The following is a 22,066-nucleotide window of genomic DNA, read 5'->3' as shown; positions in this document are numbered from 1 at the left end:
AATGTAAATACATAGAATTTATCCTATGTAGCTCTTTCAGGAATAAACCACACTCCCCAGATAGACAAAGACTATTTACAAATTGCCATCTATGAGAATTATCACTAAAGAAGAAAAAAAGACTGATCTGCTCAAAGAATATCCTGATGAATTCTAAATCCCTATTTACTGTATCCGGTTTTGAGCTCCTCAGTTACAGGACTTAGAAAAAAAGTTTGGGGGCGCCTGGGTGGCTCAGTTGGTTAAGCAATTGCCTTCGGCTCAGGTCATGATCCTGGAGTCCTGGGATCGAGTCCCACATCAGGCTCCCTGCTCAGCGGGGGGTCTGCTTCTCCTGTGACCCTCTTCCCTCTCGTGCTGTCTCTCATTCTCTCTCTCAAATAAATAAAAAAAAATCTTTAAAAGAAAAAAGTTTGAAAATAAGATCATGAGGAAAGAGTAAAGGAATTGGGACTTTTTAACTCTGCAAAAACTAAAGCTATTTTTTAAGTTGCCCATTTTATTATTCATGAAACACAGATCCGACTGTCACTTTAAGAAAAAACATCAGGGGCACCTGGGTGGCTCAATCAGTTAAGCCCTGGACTCTTGGTTTGGCTCAGGTATTGATCTCAGAATCCTGGGATCGAGCCCTAACATTGCTCCACACTCAGCACAGAGTCTGCTTGATATTCTCTCCCTCACCTTCCCCCTATGCCCCTTTCCCTGCACGCACGCACTGGCGCACATACTCTCTCAAGTAAGTTTTTTAAAAAAAGAAAAAGAAAAATATCAGGCCCCAATAAGCACACCACCCTCACTAAACTTTCCCTTCCCATACATAGCATAATTTTGATTGGATCAATATTCAGTGCTTTCATTACTATAACCATGTAAATTATTACTTTTCTTTCCTATACAATTTTTTAAATTTTCTTAATAATTGCTTTCTCATTTGCTTCATTTTCTAAGCAACCCCAGACTCTCCAGACTTCCAAATGTCCTCTCAAGATGTCCATTCACATCAGTGTAGAAGTCTCTCCTGTCTGGATTGACTGACCTCGGTGTTGGGTGCAAAGCTGCCATTCTGTATTCTCCCTTCTCCATCATCCTAGGAAATCCCCTTTTCTCTCCCCTGTATTGGACCTCCTGCTTCCTGTAACCTACACTTCCTCATCTTAGTTTATTCTCCTGTTACGTTCGAGCTAGGGCGACCACCTCATCAGTCTGCCTAGGACAGACTGATGGCTTTCGCACAAGTCCCAAATATGGAGCAATTCTTCCGTCCCAGGTAAGCCTAGATGGGTGGGCTGCTTACCCTATTGGGAGCCTATCGACTGCAGAAAGTAAATTTTTTAAAAACTTGCATGTCTAAATATGTCCTTATCCCATTCTCACACTTCTCACACTTAAATTTGGGTACAGAATTCCAGTCTGGAAATCATTTTTTTCAAACATTAAACATTGCCTTTTAGCTTCCAGTCTTTGCTGCTGAGAAGTCCAAAGCCTTTCTGATTGCTGACCCTTTGTTTTCTTTCTCTTTGGAAACTTCCTGAGTCTGGTGTTTGTCCCAAGTTCTGAAAATTCCAAAGTGTACTGACTGTGAATCTTGATGTGAATTTATTTCCATCCATTGTGCTGGGTGGGGCCCCTCTATAGAGAAACTCATAACCTTCAGTTCTAGAACATTTTCTTGAATTATTTCATTGATAAATTCCTCCCCTCTGCTCTCCCTTTTGAAATTCCTATAATTCAGATTATTCAGAACTCCTAAATTGGCCTATAATGTTTTCTCCTCTTTTCTCTTTGTAGTTTTTGCTCTATTTTCTGAGAAACTTTTCCTGCTTTACTTTCCAACTCTTGTGCTGAGGTTTGAATTTTAGCTATCATATTTTTAATGTCAAAGAACTTTTTTCATTCTCTTCTTTTCCCCTTTATGACATCCTGATTTATTTCAGTATTCGCTCTTATCTCTGAGAATAGGAATAGTTTTCTTTTTGAAGTTATGCTTTCCCTACAGAGTCTGTTTCACGTAAGTTTTGGGTTTTTTTTTTTGTCTGTTTGCTTGTTTGGAGCTATGCCTTATGCAGTAGAGGCTTTCCTTGGATATCTGGCAATCTTTGGCTTCCTATTCATGTCTTTCTATTCATCCCATATTAAGTATGAGAAAATGAAAAGATGATCTGAAGCTCTGAACCCCTGGGTGAAGCCCACTGAACAATGACCTTCACTTTAGTGTGACTGCCTCAGCCCTCTACTGAAGGATCCCTGATGTCTGAGAAGACTTTTCTAATCTGTCTTTTGTTGTTTTTAAGTCGGTTCCACACCCAGCATGGAGCCCAACGCAGGGCTTGAACTCAAGACCCTGAGATCAAGAACTGAGCTGAAATCAAGAGTCGGACACTTAACCTACTGAGCCACCCAGGCACCCCTTCTAATCTGTTTTTATGATGAACGCCTGTTCTGGGAGCCAAGTAGAAGTAAATAAATATTTAATCTTATTTTCAGCATGAAATGCCCACCCTAAACTACATCTATTATCACTCAACCCAGAACCTCTATTTTACTGAGAATAACCACCCAATCTTTGGGCACAGAGTAGGGAAGGGCATGAGAGTTCCTACTGGCTATAAAAGTTTCAGTCACTCCTTCATATTTTAGTTCCACCCACTCTTCAACTTTCAGAGGTTCCTGAAGATAACAATTTCTAAGACTTTTGAGGATTCTGCCGAGTAAACTGGGTAAGTCCTCAGCTTTCACTTTTACTGAGGATTCAATTTTCTCAGATCTTCTAAGTCAGTCATCACTCATCTGCCCACTTTTCAGCTTCTGTAATTTCACTGCTAGAGTACCCTTCCTGTTTTTCTCATCTGTGAAGGTTTATGACTTTTTAAAAAATTTTCTTTACTATAGTTTTAGGAGACTATAGAAGGGAATGAAATTATATTTGTGTTCAACTCACAATCGCCAGACTTTAACTTTGCAGGTAAGATTAAACACATACTTAACGTAAGAAAATTTTAACTTGAAAAGTTAAAAACTTGATTTTATCTTATTCCTTTAAACAGTAGCACCCTCTTCTCTTTACCTTCACCCCATGAAATACTTGTTTAAGATTGTCAACTGCTAATTATAAACCACGACTTATAAGAAATCACTTTTGAAATAAAACAACGTAAATCAATGAGAAAAGAAGTCCCTGACATACAAAAATATGATTTGCATGCAATGCTTTAAGATCAAATCTATTGCTTTCAGCCTTGTCTATAGCAAGTATAATGGCATTAATTCATTCAACCAACATTGCCAAATGCCTACTATGTGTCATGTATACTAGGATGGGGGGTGATATAGAAGACGAGTTTCCAAACAAATTAACCAATGCGAGAAAAGTTATGGAATAGTCAAAGATGTGCCTTAATCAGAAGAGACAACACTTCATTACAGCTGGAGCAAAAGATGAGCGTGGTATAAAAGGGCACCATGAGAGAATGGGGGGAGTGTGATGGAACTACTCCGCATCTTGAGGTCTACGTTTGTCAAACCCACAGAATGTACACCAAAAAGAGTAAATTTCACTATATATGAATTCTGCAAATAATTTTTTAAATTTTTTAAAGGGGGAGACACCTGGGTGGCGTGGGTTAAGTGTCTGCCTTCAGCTCAGGTCATGATCCCAGGGTTCTCGGATCAAATGCCCTATCAGGCTCCTTGCTCAGCGGGGGAGTCTGCTTCTGCCTCTGCCCCTCCCCCTGCTTGTGCTCTCGCTCTCGCTCGCTCTCTCTTTCTCTGACAAAATTTATTTGACAGAGAGAGAAAGCATGAGCAGGGGAGCGGAAGAGGGAGAAGCAGGCTCCCCGCCAAGGAGGGAGCCCGATGCGGGACTCGATCCCAGGACCCTGGATCATGACCTGAGCCGAAGGCAGACCCTTAACCATCTGAGCCACCCAGGTGCCCCCCCAAAAATAAATTTTTAAAGGTGAAAATGAGAAACGAAAAGAAAATTATACACACACATGCATGCGCATGCCAGTAGGTGGGGAAAATCAAAGTAGGCACGGGTGGGGACAGAAACCATGGTGGGCCAAAGGAGGGTGCTAAAAGCTGAACTAGATGAAAAGGACGTCCACATAAAAGGGCTGCATGGGATCACTTCTGGGATATTCTGCCAAAGATGTATCATCATGAGGAAACAAACCCAAATTTAGCATTACTACAGCTGCTGCAAAATAACTGACCAATAATCTTCAAAAGTCTCAGTCATGAAAGTTTAGGAAAATCTGAAGACCTAGTCCAGACTGAATGAATACTAAAAGGCAGAACATCCAAATGCAACATGTGATTCTGAACTTTTTCTATAAAGATATTATCAGCACAACTGACAAAACTTGAGGGTCTAAAGATTAGATGATAGTAACACATCAATGTCAATTTCTTGATTTTAATACTTGCATCATGGTCATGCAAAAAAAAAATATAGAAAATACACACGAACATACTTGGGGATGATAGGAAATCAATAGGCAATTTACTCTCAAATGGTTCAAAGGGAAAGACACTGTAATGCACTTGCAATTTTTCCATAAGTTTGACACTGTTTCAAATTTGTGTTATTTTGTAAGTGATGAAAAAGATTAGGAAAATGGACAAAGACTGTATCATTAAAAATTCTGCATGCCATGCTAAGGAATTTAAATGTCATTCCAAAAACTATTAGTAGTCATTGTAGGATATTAAGCAGGATGTTGACATGATCAAAGGATCATGTTGTGTTTTCTAAAAATCCATCTATTTGGGACGCCTGGGTGGCTCAGTCAGTTAAGCGTCTGCCTTCGGCTCAGGTCATGATCCCGGAGTCCTGGGATGGAGCCCCACGACGGGCTCCCTGCTCAGCTGGGGGAGTCTGCTGCTTCTTCTCCCTTTGCTCCTCCCCCTGCTCATGCTCTCTCTCGCTCACTCTCTCGCTCTCAAATAAATAAAATCTTAAAAAATAATAAAATAAAATTAAATTAAAAATAAACAAAAGCCCTGGGTAGGATTCACAATATTTTCAGGTTAGGGACACATGTACTAGTACTAATGATGTTACAGATTACTTAGCATTTAATGGAGAAACAAAAGCATGATTAATAGGTCAAGAAGATCCAGGAATGGGATCCATTTAGATATGTTTAATACAGGTAAGTCAACTGAGCCAGATACACACAGAGGTTGAATAAAATCAGGATAACCCATACTTAATTGAGATTACCACAGGAACACAGGCTAAAGAAACAAAAATGATCATACTTAATCATAACCTCATGCAATGTAATACAGCAACAACTCCTGGAGAAAACTGTTAACTTAGCATGCATCAGTCAGAAATGGGGTGACACATTACAAAGGCATGCAGCAAAAAGGCAGAAATAGGAATCATACTAGACTTGCAAATACTACTGTGGTTTTAACCATAAACTCTAGGAAAATCTTCGTAAGTATGGAGCATGGAGAAGCTTTATGGTATCATCCCAATATGTCTCAATACCTGAGCTTTCAGTCTGTTTTTAAATGCTTCTTAGTTATAATTTTTGGTCAGGGCAAGGCCATACTTAGCTAGCAATACAATCTTAAAGTGGGGCTTTAGCCACTACAAGCTTTTCCTAATCTTTTTAAACAAATATTTTTAAATCTTAGGACAGATGTAAATGTTTGACTGCTGTTAATAAAGCAATGTGGGGCATTAGCCACGCCCAGGAAACCAGATATGTAAGGATGGGATTCTGGCTGCAGCAGAGCAACTGTGCTGCTTTCACCAAACCCTCATAAAGTCTGATTAGCTTTGTCCTATTTCCCAACAGCCATGACAATCTCTCAAATTCTGGACAAATGCAATGGTTAGAGAGGTAGCTTGACTAAAAAATGATCAAGATCTACTGAAAACAGAAATGACTAGGTTAAGCAGGAGCAACTGCAAACCAGGAACTGCACATATAAACTCAAAGGCATGTATCAACTCTTACTGTAAACATGCATCCATCCACCCAGTGCAGAACTCCACGCCCACCTAATAAAGACTATAGCTTCTAGGTGCTGCAAAGGGCAGGGCTAAAAAATGTTATGCAGAGAAAGGATAAAGGCAAGTCATTCAATCCTCCACTTTTGGAGTCTGATGTAAATTGTGACGATATTCAAAACACTATGTGATAGAAGGGCGCCTGGGTGGCTCAGTTGGTTAAGCGACTGCCTTCGGCTCAGGTCATGATCCTGGAGTCCTGGGATCGAGTCCCACATCAGGCTCCCTGCTCAGCGGGGGGTCTGCTTCTCCCTCTGACCCTCTTCCCTCTCGTGCTGTCTCTCATTCTCTCTCTCAAATAAATAAAAAAAAAAATCTTTAAAAAAAATTTAAAAAAGAATAATACTTAAAAAAAACACTATGTGATAGAAGATGTTGGTAACAACCTTCTGTCACGTGACCAGTTCGAAGGCTCTGATGCTACCTAAGGACTCTTAGCGTAGACGGGCATTTCCCAAACTCTCTAGGTAAAACAAAGTTAAAGAGGTTTCTGTACAGCACAACTTTTAAAAAACTTTTACTCTGACAATGAGTTTTGTAATAGCCAAAGATGCAATAAAACTATTTCCCAATCTTACATATTCACTGAACTCTTAATCTTCAGAATATTCATTTATATCCCTTGAAATATAGTTTAGAAAACACTAGTGTACACTGTTCATTTTCTTCATACTTACTGCTAGACCACAACATGTACTTAGGGTGCTGCATAACGTTTAGTCCACAAAAAGTTCTAAGTGAACAACACATCAACGGCCTTTCATGATTATTTTCATCTTCTGAGTTGAGGTCTAGAACTCTACCACTCGCTTGCAGATTGGAGCTATATAATATAAAAATAAAACATAACTAGCCATGTAATAATATTTGCTGTTGGTGACGCAAAGAATGGGTATTGGCTTGATTATCAGCTGGAAAATAGTTCAGTTAATAACAAGATGTTCAATGCAAAATATCTTGTCCTAAAAGAAGGAGCAAGATGCTGTTTGCATAGTCACAAAAGGAAAGACATCTCCAATGCCAATATAATTTAAATAAATTATCAGTAAGAGATGAATATTTGTTATTGATGAAATACATCCTAGTATTAATACAGCTATACATTCCAATATAAACTTTACCAAAAAAAAGGTATTTTAGTTTTTCCTTTATCATGTTAGATAAAAACTTAGAAAACCAGAAAAAAGGGGCGCCTGGGTGGCTCAGTCGGTTAAGCGTGTGTCTTCAGCTTAGGTCCTGATCTCAGGGTCCTGGGGTCGAGCCCCACATCCAGCTCCCTGCTCAGGGGGTGGGGGGAGTCTGCTTCTCCCTCTCACTCTGCCCTGCCCCCACTCATGCTCTTGCTCGCTTTCAAATGAATAAAAATTTTTTTTTAATTTATTTATTTGAGACAGAGAGAACAAGAGAGAGAGAGCACATGAGAGGGGGGAGGGTCAGAGGGAGAAGCAGGTTCCCTGCCGAGCAGGGAGCCCGATGCGGGACTCGATCCCGGGACTCCAGGATCATGACCTGAGCCAAAGGCAGTCACTTAACCAACTGAGCCACCCAGGAGCCCAATAAAATTTTTTTAAAAAGGAAAAAGAAAGGGGCACCTGGGTGGCTCAGTCGTTAAGCATTTGCCTTCAGCTCAGGTCATGATCTCAGGGTCCTGGGATCGAGCCCCTCATCGGGCTTCCCGCTCGGCGGGAGGCCTGCTTCTCCCTCTCCCACTCCCCCTGCTTGTGTTCCCTCTCTCGCTGTGTCTCTCTCTGTCAAATAAATAAAATCTTAAAAAAAAAAAAAAAAGGAAAAAGAAAAAACCAGAAAAAAAAAAAAAGAAAATATAAATCACCAGAAAAGGAATAAACCTAAACCAACTTTCAACCTTTTGCAAAATAAGCTATTACTATTATGTCCATTTTTTCACAGATGATAAAACAGACTTAGGCTCAGTAACTTGCTTAAATCATCCAGCCAGTAATCAAAAGGAGTCAGTCTGAATCCAAAGCCCTTGCTCTTTACCAGTATATTCGTTTAGAAAGGAATATTTCAGGTTGAAGTATTCCACTTGTAGATCTTCACCATGGAAACTCTAAGTAAATTTAATTAAGCTTTATCACTATGAATAGAGCAAACAGAATAGGTGGGGGTTTTTTTTTTCACTGATTAAACCTACAGTGATATTTAAGCAATTTGAAATAAAACCGAAAGTTAAATGACTGCACATGACATAACTAATTCACATGTATTCTTAAAAGACTGTTTTCATCCACACAAGTAGTACTTTCAGGCATAATTACATTGGGAGAGAGAAGAACAGTGCTGATGCGGAAGAAGGGAAAAATCAATGTGTATCAGAGGGGAGAGAAGAAAAGCTAATTAATTTGTCCCCCTATAAGCGATTTGTTTTTAAATAATCAAATTGAATTATCCTCTAGTCATATTATCTGCCACCCCTGATATCCAGAGTTTATGGTAATCAAAGAGTTGCTCACATAGGGCTAAAACAGCCCCAATTACAGTTGTCCCCCCTTATTCATGGTGTATATGTCCCAGGACCTCCCAGTGGACACTGCAGAGAGCACTGAACCCTACATATACTACATTTTTTCCTATACATATATCTCTATGAAAAAGCTTAATGAGGCATAGTAAGAGATTAACAATAACTATTAAATATAACCATTATAAAAATATGCTGTAATTAAAGTTATATGAATGTGAATGTGGTCTCTCAAAATATCACATTGTACTGCACTCAGCCTTCTTGTGACCACATGAGATGATAAAATGCCTACGAGATGAGGTGACGTGCGGTGAATGTCATAGGCCCTGTGACATAGTGTTAGGTTACTACTGACCATCAGATATGTTACTTTACTGTGCTTTGTAGATTTTTTTTTTTTTTTTCAAATTGAAGGTATATGGCAACATTATGTCAAGCAAGTCTATCAGCACCATTGTTCCAAAAACATTTGCTTTGTGTCTGTGTCACATTTTGGTAATTCTTGCAATATTTCAAACTTTTCATTATTATTATATCTGTCATGGTGATCCAGTGACTTAGGTAATCTGTGAAGTTACTGTTGTAACTGTTTAGGAGCACCATGAACCAGGCCTGTAGAAGATGAACTTAACTGATAAATATTGTGTGTGTTCTGACTGCTCCACCAACAGGCCATTGCCCAGGCTCTGTCCCTCTCTCAGGCCTCCCTATTCCTTGAGATGCAACAATACTGAAATTAGGCCAGTGAATAACCCTACAATGGCCTCTAATTATTCAACTGAAAGGAAAAGCCGCCTGTTTCTCACTTTAAATCATAACCAGAAATGATTAAGCTGGCTGAAGAAGTCATGTTGAAAGCCAAGACAGGCCAAAAGCCAGGCCTCTTATACTAAACAGCCAACTTAAAAACGCAAAGAAAAAGTTCTTTAAGTAAATTATATGTGCTACTCCAGTGAACACACGAATGATGAGAAAGCAAAACAGCCTTACTGCTCATTTGGAGAACGTTTCGGTGGTCTAGAGAGAAGATCAAACAGCCACGACATTCCCTTAACCCAAAGCCTAACCCACAGCAAGGCCCTGACTGTCTTCAACTCTGGGAAGGCTCAGAGAGGTGAAGGAGCCGCAGAAGAAAAGTCTGAAGCTGGCAGGGGTTGGTTCACGAAGTTTCAGGAAAGAAGTCATCTCTATAGAAGTGCAAGGTGAAGCAGCAAGTGCTGATGGAGAAGCTGCAGCAAGTTCTCCAGAAGACCCAGCTAAGAGAATTCATGAAGGTGGCCACATCAGATTTCAGCGTAGATGAAACAGCCTTATTCTGGACAAAGATGCCATCTAGAACTTTCACAGCCAAAGAGGAGAAGTCAATGCCTGGCTTCAAAGCTTCAAAGGACAGGCTGACTCTCCTCTTAGGGGCTCGTGCAGCTGGTGACTTTAAGGTGAAGCCAGTGCTCATGTGCCATTCCAGAAATCCTAAGACCCTTACGAATGATGCTAAATCTACTCTGCCTGTGCTCTGTGACCAGAGCAACAAAGCCTGGATGACAGCACATCTATTTACAATATGGTTTACTGAAGATTTCAAGCCCACTGTTGGGACCTACTGCTCAGAAAGAAGATTCCTTTCAAAACATTACTGCTCACTGACAATGCACCTGGGCACCCAAGATCTCTGGTGGAGATGGACAACGAGATTAGTTTGTTTTCATGACCACTAACACAACATCCATTCTAAGCCCATGGATCACGAAGTAATTTTGACTTTCAAGAAATATATTTCATTGGGCTATAGCTGCCACAGAGTGTGATTCCTCTGATGGATCTGGGCAAAGTAAATCAAAAACCTTCTGGAAAGGATTCACCTTTCTATTTCATCTACTCTAGATGCCATTAGGAACATTTGTGATTCATGGGAAGAGGTCAATATATCAACATTCACAGGGGTTTGGAGGAAGTTGATTGCAACCCTCAGGGATGACTCTGAGGGGTTCAAGACTTCAGGGGAAGAAGTCACTGCAGATGGGAAGGAAAGAGCAGGAGAACTAGAATCAGGAGTGGAGCCTGAAGATGGGGCTGAACTACTGCAATCTCATGATAAAACCTGAACAGATGAAGTTGCTTCTCATGGATGAGCAAAGAAAGTGGTTTCTTGAGATGGAATGTAGTTCTGCTGAAGATGCTGTGAAGATTGTTGAAATGACAACGAAGGATTTAGAATATCCCATAAACTGAGTTGATAAAGCAGCAGTAGGGTTTGAGACTCCAATTCTGAAAGAAGTTCTCCCATAGGTCCAATGCTATCAAACAGCATTGCATGCTACAGAGAAATCCTTCATGAAAGGAAGTGTCCATTGATGAGGCAAACTTAGAAACTGCCACAGCCACCCCAACCTTCAGCATCCACCACCCTGACCAGTCAGCAGCCTCCAACCAACACGGAGGCAAGACCCTCCAGCAGCAAAAAGATTTCAAGTCGCTGAAAACTCAGATGATGGCTACCATATTTAAACAATAAAGTATTTTTTAATTAAGATATGTCCTGTTTTTAGACATAATGCTATCGCACACTTAGTAGACCACAGTATAGTGTAAACATAACCTTTATAATGCACTGGGAAACCAAAAAAATCATTTGAATTAGTTTATTATGATATTCACTTTATTGCAATGGTCTGGAATCAAATCCTCAGTATCTCCAAGGTATGCCTGTATGTTTTTCTCTTTAATAAAAAGATTGTATTTTCTGGTTTCTTTACACCACATATAAATAGGTGCTGGCACTTGAAACCCATAGCTTCATACATATAATGTTATAGGTAATAGGGAATTTCCACACTAGTCCAAAGTCTAAAATCAATAGCTTAATTAAAACACTGTCACCTTAGAAAAAACAATACTTAACGCTATAATGAATTCTAAAATTGCCCAAGTCCTTGATCTTTTCTTCTTAAATATCACAAAGTAATGAATAAAACTGTTCCAGATACTTTCGCAACATGTTAACAATTATAGTAACAAGGCTACAAAAGATAAAGTGGGAATTTCTGTATTTATTGTGAATGCCTATACTTGAAAAGCAAGTTTAATTAGAGCAAGAAAAGGTCATAAATAGTCTTCTCAGTAGGGAGCTGATAGCACTGGTTCATTATTTTATACCTAATTTCACTCTACTTTATAAGGTGCTTTTTCTAGATGTAACTGTTCATCACCATCACTCTTGTGCTAGACCACCATGATCAAGCTTATCTCTCAGTTCACATGACTATCACACAATAGACAAAAGTCCACAACCACTAAGTAAAAGACAACTTATTCATATTTGGATTCTCTCTCAAACCACACAGTACCCCAAAGTTTCCCAAATTTTCTCTTTCTAATCCTCATACAAGGAACACCATGACCTCATACTAAAAGTGCATTTCCCAAAGGGTGTTCCATGGAACACAAGTTGCCATACATCTTCCAGATATTCTTTAAAAAGATGGTTCTATAATCATACCAACTGTATAAATTCTAGGATAACTGGCAGTATTTCTGATGTTTAATTTTGTTTAAAATAGTTTCCCCAAATTTATTTAGCCGCATAAACATCTCCTTCCCCTCCCTTGCCACAAAGCACCTATTATTATCCCCTGGATTTCCCGAACACATTTTGAAACTAGGGATGAGGCTAGAGTGAAGAAGCCCTAATTCCAAAACAGAAGCAAACAGTTCATAGGAGAAAAGAATTAAGGGGCAAACAGCAAGATGGGAGAGTGGGGAGCCAGGTCTTTATACCTTCTGTTACCACGAGAGCTAAAGTGCTGCTTTCCCAAAGCAGCACATAAAGAAGCACTAGAAGTGGGGTTAGCCAACATAGGGCTAGCCATTCCCCATGTACTAGCTGGAAAAAGGAAGTGGACACTAGAAAAAAAGTACAGAGCAACTGGCTGGGAAGAGCGACCCTGATGCTCTGATGGGCATCAGTGGGGAAGAGAAAGAAATCCCCTTGATCTACAAAGGAGTTTTGTATGCAGTGATAACAAAAAATAGCCATTCCTATATCTGGGATGACCTATACTTACAGTGTGGGTCATTCAAAAACAAAAATCATTATGTAAAGAATTTCTTGACTCATTAACACAGAGTGAAAGTAGCTGAGTAGTTCTTGGCCATAGCTTCCAAAAACTTGAAGTCACTCCCACTGGTAGTTTCATGAGTAACAAGGGATCAGAAAATCCATGGAACTAGCAAATCTTCTCACTTGCATCTACTCTAGAGTTCATCTGGAGTAACGGAAAAATATAACCAAAAAACTAATACCAATGTCTACAGGTCATATGATCATTCCTCGTGTTCAACAAACTTCCAACTCTGACAATCAATGAGCCAACATCCAAGAGCCCAAAGTCAGAAAAGGAAAAATGTCAAAGGAAAAGGAAATGAACCATCAGAGACTCAAAGACAATACAAAGGAATGAAGTCAATTTCTCTGTTAACTAAGTTCTTGTAAATTAAACATACCCATTCACAGTACAGACTTAAGAGGCAACCCAGAAAAACACTATATTCATGCTCATTTTTATCAGTTGTCCTTTCTCCCATTCCCGCCTCCTTCCGAGTTTCTTGCCCTGCCCTAAACTCCTCTTCTTTAAATTCTTAAGTCTGTCCCTAATTTTATCATGTGAGCTTTTGGGGGGAAAAAAAAAAAGGAACTAAGTCTATAACCTTTCTGCTGTCAAACAACATATTTTAGCTTCATCTACAGTAGAGTTTCACACTTTTTGGATCCAAATTGCAGTAGAAATACAGGGAGACACAAGAGTTTTGCATGAAAATACTCTTTCTAAACATAATGTCCTTGATATTTTCTATTCTGGTCTATTTAATTTTTTTAAATGCTTATTGGACTTAGTAAATTGATTTTAAAATCTATCAAAACTAATAGGATGAAACACAATGGGCTACATATTTATTTAAAGTAGCCTACATATGGTCAGTAAGTGTGCCAAAGGAGAAAAGATTTCAAAGCAATTTTCTGACTGCCACTGAAGAGTAGTGTAATAAAATATTAATTTGTACCAAGTTCAGTTCCTTTACCCTAAAATAGCCTGGGCTTACTCTGTGATATTAATCAAGTCTCAGGAATTATGAAATATTTCATAAAATTGCCAACGTTATGCTATTTGTTTTTACACTGCTATACTAAAGTATGCCCTACATAGCCATATGAAAAATAAATTCCTAAAATTCTTAAACTGTTAATCCTAACATCCCTATTCTCACTCACAGAGGGATATTTTCTTAAAAAAGAAAAACACAATACCACATGATTTCACTCATATGTGGAATTTGAGAAACAAAACAAACAAAGGCAAACAGAAACAAACCAAAAAAAGAGACCCTTAAACACAGAACAAACTGGTGGTTGCCACAAGGGAGATGGGGGGTGGAAAATGGGTGAAACAGATAAAAGAGATTAAAAGTACTTTTATCTTGATGAGCACCGAGTTATGTACAGAATTGCTGAATCACTGTATTGCACACCTGAAAATAATACTGTATGTCGACTATACTTCTATTAAAAACAGAGAGAAACAAAAGAGAGAAATGGAAAAGTAACAGACACTACTTATTGAACATTCTTCTACCATGTACCAGCATTGTGTTAGGTCAAAAAATTCTACTTCCTCACTGTCGTTCTTAGAAAAGACTAGGATGTTAGATGAGTAGAATAAAGGAAACAACTGCCCAATCTGTATTTCCAATGACATTTATGACAACCCTGAGGACTTAAAAATACACTTAATCATCTGTATGAAACAAACACTTTGATAGTTTGGTATGACATATTCTACTAACATAAAGCTAGTAAGGAGCAACTGCAGAAGTGAAGAACAAAGTGCCCTAGAAAAGATTCAGATCCTTCTAATCAAGCCATCATCACCTAACTTAACTGACCCACACCTGAAAAAATGTGAATAAGCTTTAAAACTACCCCAATGACAAGTTTAAACCACAGTACCCACTGAAGTGCTCTAGTAACAAGTTTATTATTAATCATTTAGATGTATGTGTATGCATACACTAAATAACCTATAAAATTACTATTAAGGATAATTTTAAATGAAATGTTACAAAGTACAAGAATCAGAAACCATCAACAAAGTTATCCACATACAGACAGCCTTGCTTGCTTCTTTTGTATTGAGTAACATTATCTTACATCTATTCTTTAAGTAAGTTGGTAAAGAATTCCCTAAAATTCCAATTTCCCATTTCAAAGTAGAGGGTAGCCAATTCAATGAATAATGCACTCATTTAGTCAGTGCTAGCAAATTAGTTTATAATATAAACGTTATTTTTACTTCCACAACTCTACTGTAACTTATGCTAGAGTTATACTACTGACATCAAAAATATTATAAACATACAAACCATTATCATTTCACCAATCAAAAAACAAGGACACAAAAGTCTTTCAAATCTTACTGGATATAACTAGAAAATATATATTATTAAATTTAAGTGGTCTATGGCCTTCAGGCACTCTTATCCCCTTGCTCTATTGCTCACTGCCTTAATTCCTTCTTCCTCTCTAAAACTCTACTTATTGGGCGCCTGGGTGGCTCAGTTGGTTAAGCCACTGCCTTCGGCTCAGGTCATGATCCTGGAGTCCTGGGATTAAGTTCCGCATCGGGCTCCCTGCTCAACAGGGAGTCTGCTTCTCCCTCTCCCGCTCCCCCCTCTTGTGCTCTCTCTCTCTCTCTCAAATAAATAAATAAAATCTTAAAAAAAAAATGAAACTCTTTAAATAAAATAAAACTCTACTTATTTCCTCCCTCAAGCCATCAACACAAGCAAGGAATGCTACCCTTCCCTCCCCCAAAAAAAGCATATCTGAGTGAAATATCAGTTTTCTTATCATGATACTGTGATGAACAAAACTTTAACTGTACCAATTTAAAAGTGAAATGGGCCATAACTAGGAATAAAGTGAAACTGATGGAAATGAAGCAAGGCAGACAGAACCTTTGCTGACTCCATTTTTTAAAGTAGCCTATCATCAGCATAAAAATAAGGCATAATTAGATGACACGTTCATTAATGTAAATAGCCAAACACAAATATACAGCATGTAATACAGAGTATTTAACTACTACTGCTCTACTGTTGGGAACATTGGATCTTTTAAAACTCAAACTAGGGGCGCCTGGGTGGCTCAGTCGTTGGGCGTCTGCCTTCCGCTCAGGTCATGATCCCAGGGTCCTGGGATCGAGCCCCGCATCGGGCTCCCTGCTCTGCGGGAAGCCTGCTTCTCCCTCTCCCACTCCCCCTGCTTGTGTTCCCTCTCTCGCTGTTGTCTCTCTCTGTCAAATAAATAAAATCTTTTAAAAAAATTTAAAAAAAAAAAACCTCAAACTAAAAATTGTATCATTTAACGCAAATCATAATTATCATATTTAAGCCCAATAAACAATCCCTGTAAATTTCCAACACCGACCAAAAAAGTAATGTTTAAGAAATTAAATTGAGGTCATTTCACTATCTGGAAACTTCATCTTTTTTTACATAATGTTAGATGATAAGAATAACACAAGACGTGTCCCCAAAATGTAGTAATCAATTCAGACACAAATAACAGCTGACCTATTTCAATACTTAAATGGAGAGAACAGACTGGCATTCTTAACCTAAATTCTCAAATAACTTAAAAATAATAAATACTACTACTCAAGATACATCTTTTGACAGCTTTTCCATTCTTAACTTTTTCTTAGTCCTTACCAAACTTCTGTGGTTGATAACTCCCATTTTTGAGACCTCACACTTAAAAATGCATGACTAGGGGCGCCTGGGTGGCTCAGTCATTAAGCGTCTGCCTTCAGCTCAGGTCATGATCCCAGAGTCCTGGGATCAAGCCCTGCATGGGGCTCCCTGCTCAGTGGGAGGCCTGCTTCTCCCTCTCCCACTCCCCCTGCTTGTGTTCCCTCTCTCGCTGTCTCTTTCTGTCAAATAAATAAATAAAAAATCTTAAAAAAAAAAGATTTAAAAACTAAATATGCATAAGCAAGGTTTTTTAATAGAGATATAAGAAACAAAATCCAAGAAAACATCTTTGGTGAAAAATATACATAAATTATTCTGGCAAAACAGCAAAATACCTTCTTGCATAAAACTACTATGTAAACTCTTAATAACCAAAAGGCAATTAAGGATACAATTTTCTTTTATCATAATTTTAAAAATTATATTTATTACTGGTACATAGAGTTCTCTCATCATTTTGTAGATGAGAAAGAACAGTTACTAAATGACAATCATGATCATAGACAAGAGTGTCGCTATGGAACCCAATTCTAGAAGTACGTAAACCTTTTCTTTAAATTTTCAAAATAAACAAACAAAAAAAACCTCTGAATTTAGGAAACATGGAATGTAAAACGACATACGTTTTATAAAATATTTTGCTCTACGCATAAAAATAAAAGACATACAAAACCAGTACCAAAGTCGATCAAAACTGTCTAACTCTTAAGAGAGAAGATGGTTTAGAATTCTTACATTCCTAGTATGAGCCTGGTAGTCTGTTTGTAAAAATCATCTGTTCACTTATAAATACACACACATAAAAACAGTTTTTAAACACCTCATGACATCAAGTTGCTAGAAAACTTCTGATACTGGCAAGTTGGATAAAGTTATTATATAGGCCAACTTAAATGAGTTATTTACCTGACAAACTAATTTTTAATAAATTTCAAATCAAAAAAATAAGTGAACGAAATAATCACCACTTGACTTTTACTTCAAGAAAATAAAGCTTTACTTGAGAACAAAGACGTTTGAGGACACTTTCCAACAAACTAAAATTATTAATATCCCAATGGTACAAAACACTTCTTTAGCTAATACCCCTCAAAAGCTAATGTACCAACACAGGTGTGGGTGGTGATGCGTGTTCTCCCAACAGAGAGCCACTGGGTGTTGGAATGTGCTCGTGTGTAACATGGGAAGCAGAACTTAAGCCAAGCCTTCAAGCTAGAAGGTCACATGGAGCGTCAGTGCTTATCTCTGTTCTACTGCACTACAGCGGGTCTTCTAAATCATATCTCTATTTAGGGAAATGGAGACAAAAATCTAACCGGTTTAGATCTGCATTAAATGTATAGTCCGTCTAACCCTCAAGTGGGAGCTGTTCCCAAACATTCTCCACCAACTACTATCACAAAATTTTTTAACTATTATGTCATGCTATCTTACAAACATGACAATTTTTGGAAAGTCCATGTTTAGTAGTTTCCTTTGTACCATATGGAGATGAAATAAAACCCCAGCGATCACCACCTTCCAGTTCCTGTTGACCTAGACATTTCACTATCTCCTCCCATTTCAAGAGCGATTTCCAAAGTCTGGGAAGGAATGTTTCCACCAATAAATACCTTTCAACTGAATCTGTGTTATTCCGCCACTCGTTAGGCAACTGTGAGCAATAATCCATTTTGCTCATCACAGAATTATTCAAAATCTCTTACTGTTGACCTCAAAACAGAAGTTCTTCCTCCTAAATTCCACATTAAATCAAGGCAATAATTGAGTAGCACGGTTTTACTCTTGGGAAAATACCTACCAAAAACTTAAAAAAAAAAAATCTTGAATAACTAGTAACTATTCCTTCACTGTATATACATTTAAATGTACTACCATATCCACTATGTATTTAAGTCTATGTTATAAATATGTTACACGGACCATATATCTGCCTACCTACATACTAATGACAAAGTCGACAGCCTACTCATGATACCTCCCTTGCAACAATTAAATCCCAATGCCCACCTAAAGGGAGCTTACTGAAAAATACAGACTCACCCCATTCCAAGTATTCAAGAATGTTCTTCTCTCTTCGCAGCGGAGAATTATTGCATTCATCATAAAGGCAGATGAGTATATCCAGCAGCGTCTCCACACTGAAGCACTGCCCATTGGTCTGAGCCGGCCCGTCCAAAATGAACTGCTCCAACTGCCTCAAACGCACTTCCCCAGACATGTTTGCTTCGGGGTCCGCCGCTTTTCCCTTCAATGAGTATTACGGTTTGCACTACGAGTATCTGATCCTAAATTTTAAAAGGTGCGGTTTTAAAAATAAACCCCTCGTCCTGCACACAACTGTCATGCACGGCCGGTGCTGAATGACACCCCAACACGCCAGGAAGCTCCCTTTACCGAAGCGTCTTCGATCCCGCACAGATGCATGTATTGGGAGGGAAAGTTACCATAAAATAGATCTTTTATACATCTTAAGAATAATACAATTAAGTCGTATATTTAAATAAAATAATAATTAAAAGTACAGCGAACCAAAGAGTCAGGACTTCTTTAAAAAAGAAGAAAACAACAAAATACAACTCTTCTCCTTCATTCAAAATTCAACTCGTGCAACACAATCCCGCAACGAATCCGGCTGCATCATTAATGAATCGGGTCCGATCCGCATCAGCAATTCACTTCCCGGGAAGGAGGAAGACGGAAAAGGGAGGAAAGCCCCAGAAGGTACATGGGGGAGGGAAAAGCAAGTCGCTGCTGCAAAGGCTGCCGCCCGCCGCTGAGAGAGCGCCCCGGCGGCGGCGGCGCGGCGGCGGCGGCGGGCAGGGAGGGGGCGAGGTCCCCGAAGCAGCCCCTCGGCTCGCCGCCCCCCCGGGTCCCGCCCGGAGAACGCTCTTCCTCTCTCCTCCCGGCGTCCTCCTCCTCACGGCCCCGCGGCGAGTCGTCTGTCCCGCGGAATCCGGACGAAACTCATCTCCCTCGCAGCGTCTGCCCGGGCCTGACGCGCGGCGCAACCGGGCCGGGAGCGCGGGCTGCGGCGGCACTCGCCCCGGCTCCGGGGGACTGCGGCTACTCGGCCGCCCGCGCCCGCCCCATGGCGGGGGTCGCCGGCCGGGGGCCTGCGCCGCGCCGGGCGGACAGCCGCTCTCCCCCCTCGGCCGCCCCGAGGTTCCCGACGCCCTGGCGCGGGGGGGGCGGGGGGTTGACGGGGGGGGGGTCTGGATTCAGAGGACGCGGCCGGCTCTTTCTCCCCTTTCCTCACGCCCGGGGGCTAAGGGCATCTTTCCCCGACGAGGCGCAGGAGGAGGGGTGGGTGCCGCGGCTGAGGCGAGCAGAGGCTGCGGCAGCCCGGCTCGCAACCACTCCCTTCCTCTCCGTCCCACCCCTCCCCCGCCTTCCCGGCCTAGCGCGCTCGCGCCCTGGTCTCCGCGAGGCTCCCCCAGCCCCCGCCGCGCGCGCCGGCCTGAGGCGCGCCGCCGCGCCCGGATCCAATATGGCGGCCCGGCCGCGGGCGCACGCCGCCGCCCGCCCTGCCCCGCCCCGCCCCGTCCCCGCCAGAGTCCGAGTCCGCGGGCCCAGCCCGGGTCGGTCCCGAGGCCGCGCGGAGCGGAGCCGAGGCCCCGGCGGGACGCGGGCCGGGGCGAGGGCGGCTGCACACTGGCGGGAGGGTGGGGGCCGCGGCAACCGCCGCGACTTGGAACGCAGTGATGCGAGAGGACCCACGGAGGCCTCTGGTGCGGATGGCAATCGGGCCTCGCCCGGCAAGCTCGGAGCACCACCTGTCCCGCACGTTTGCTCGGGGTTTGGGGGGGCCAGGAACTGCCGGCGTCCGGCTTCCCCCAGACCTGCGGAGGACCGTGTCTCTCTCACCACCCCTTACCTGCGCACCACCCGCCCCCCAAATGCGGTGCCCGAGCTCAACCGACTAGCAGTTACCCTGGTGTCTAATTACACCACTTCGTGTGTCATTCCCAGGACAAATGCAGGGACACACTCGTGGGCGCTACCTTCCCAGTCGGGAGAGTGCGTGCCAAGGGCACAATGCCCATCTATCGTCCCGAAAGTTTCCCTACGCGCAGCGCTGGCTTTCCTCCTCCGGAACCACTGCAGCTGCTGCGTGTTCATCCCCCGCCAGTGCTACCACCTACAGGGGTTCAGCAGATGCGGGGAGTCCGAACCGTGCTCCGCGGGCATCGAACCCCCGGCCCCGGCGTGCGCGCACGCGCGCACCCGCACGCGCGTGCCCCAGTGGCACCGCAGACGCAGGGCAGCAGCGGCAAGTTCTTCAGCTGCTATGGCCCCTGACGCATTTAAGCATTTAGGGCCTTCCAGGTGTTTTCGAGTCTTGGTTTTAGGAGAGCTCTGTTTACAAATTTCTCATGAAGGCCCCACAGTGAAATGTATCACCAAACTGGGTCACTGCGTTTCTATCATTTCCTCTCAAAATTGCCATCTCCTTTATAATTTTCCTCCAAAATACAATTATTTTATATTCCCTGCCTATGCCCGTGGGCCAGTTGTTTTCTGTTAATGCCCACAATTGCATCTTTTTACATCTTAATAATATGGAAGCTGAGGAGCAACTAGAAATGAAGTGTAAGAAATGAAGGCTAACAAATTATTAAAGTTGCTGTGATTCACAAAACACTATGAATTTCACGTGAAATCTACGCTTTCGAAGTCTACACTGGCCTGGCTTAAATAAGGACGGTATTATATCCCATGTGCTGTTGACACATGAGAGACTCTTAGACAAAAGATGAATCATTTCTAACCATGACGTCTTTATATGTGTGTTTTGTCTAATTATAAAAGTAATAAAAGAAACGAAATGTTTAATCCTAACACAGATAATAATATTTTGGTGTTTATTATTCAAACCTTCTTTCCACGCTTTTTAACAAAAAATTATACAAAATGAAAGTTTTATAGCCTCCTCCTCCACACTCTTTTCACCTAGCAATATACTATAAACATCTTTTCAGGTCAACAAATGTTCTTCAACAGCATGGTTTCTAACAGTAAAGCCAAGACATTTTAACAGTTCCATTTGACCTTGAGGTGGGGAAGCCAAGAAAGAAGCCATTTCTTCTATTTTTCCACCATAGAACTGACTCCAAGACACCTACTTATCCAACTTGAAAATAACTATAAAGAAGAGTTCAAAAGAGAGAAGCTAAAACATGTTAGGACTCCATGAATGCTGATTAACAATGGAAGTATGTGAGATACAGATACATGTTTTTTTAACAGAACAGTCAAGCTGCCAGTCCTCTCTACCTATTCTGTTAGCACTTGGGTACCACCCACAGTCCAGGGTATTGATGGTTGCTTAATAACCTTTTCCACATTATTTAGAGAGTAAAGGGGAGGACTTATTTTTATTTAATAAAAAAAGGCACAAAGAGAAGGAAGAAGGTTGAACCCAATCAATTTGGCTTGAATAATTCAAGCTCAGAGACTTAATATTTAACTAGACACTAAACACATTGTGCGGGTGTTATTTTAAATGTTCCGGTTGAAGTGTGAACATGCTTGTTAATGAAACCGGTCTTAAGCCAAAGAAAGGCACAGCCCCAGCAACCCCACAGCGCTTAAAGTGTTCCTGCGAAGCAAGAGTGGCACGGTGTTCTCTGGGAAAGGAGCCTGGAGGAGGTCTTTGTGAAATTCTGCTTGGGGGCCTACAGATCAGATGTATGCTACCACAAATACAATCTTTTTGAAATCATCATCAGAAGTTTTAG

The 22,066-nt window shown here is 41.0% G+C and overlaps 1 protein-coding gene across 8 annotated transcripts in view; it reads right to left on the bottom strand.

The window, feature by feature from the left end:
- The window catches only part of CDC42BPA (CDC42 binding protein kinase alpha), a 330,947-nt gene extending 311,896 nt beyond the window's left edge, over positions 1-19,051 (bottom strand). For all 8 annotated transcript variants that reach the window (XM_044915969.1, XM_044915970.1, XM_021689881.1 and 5 more), the window contains exon 1: positions 18,369-19,051. In XM_044915969.1, coding sequence (XP_044771904.1) covers positions 18,369-18,546 — 178 coding nt within the window. In that variant the 5' untranslated portion in view covers positions 18,547-19,051. The remainder of the gene's footprint in view (positions 1-18,368) is intronic.
- Between the last annotated feature and the right edge of the window lie 3,015 nt (positions 19,052-22,066).

Source organism: Neomonachus schauinslandi, chromosome 6 (genome assembly GCF_002201575.2).
Source record: "Neomonachus schauinslandi chromosome 6, ASM220157v2, whole genome shotgun sequence".
NCBI lineage: Eukaryota > Metazoa > Chordata > Mammalia > Carnivora > Phocidae > Neomonachus > Neomonachus schauinslandi.
The sequence above is the reverse complement of the archived record's forward strand: the minus strand, read 5'-3'. Positions and strand labels throughout refer to the sequence as shown.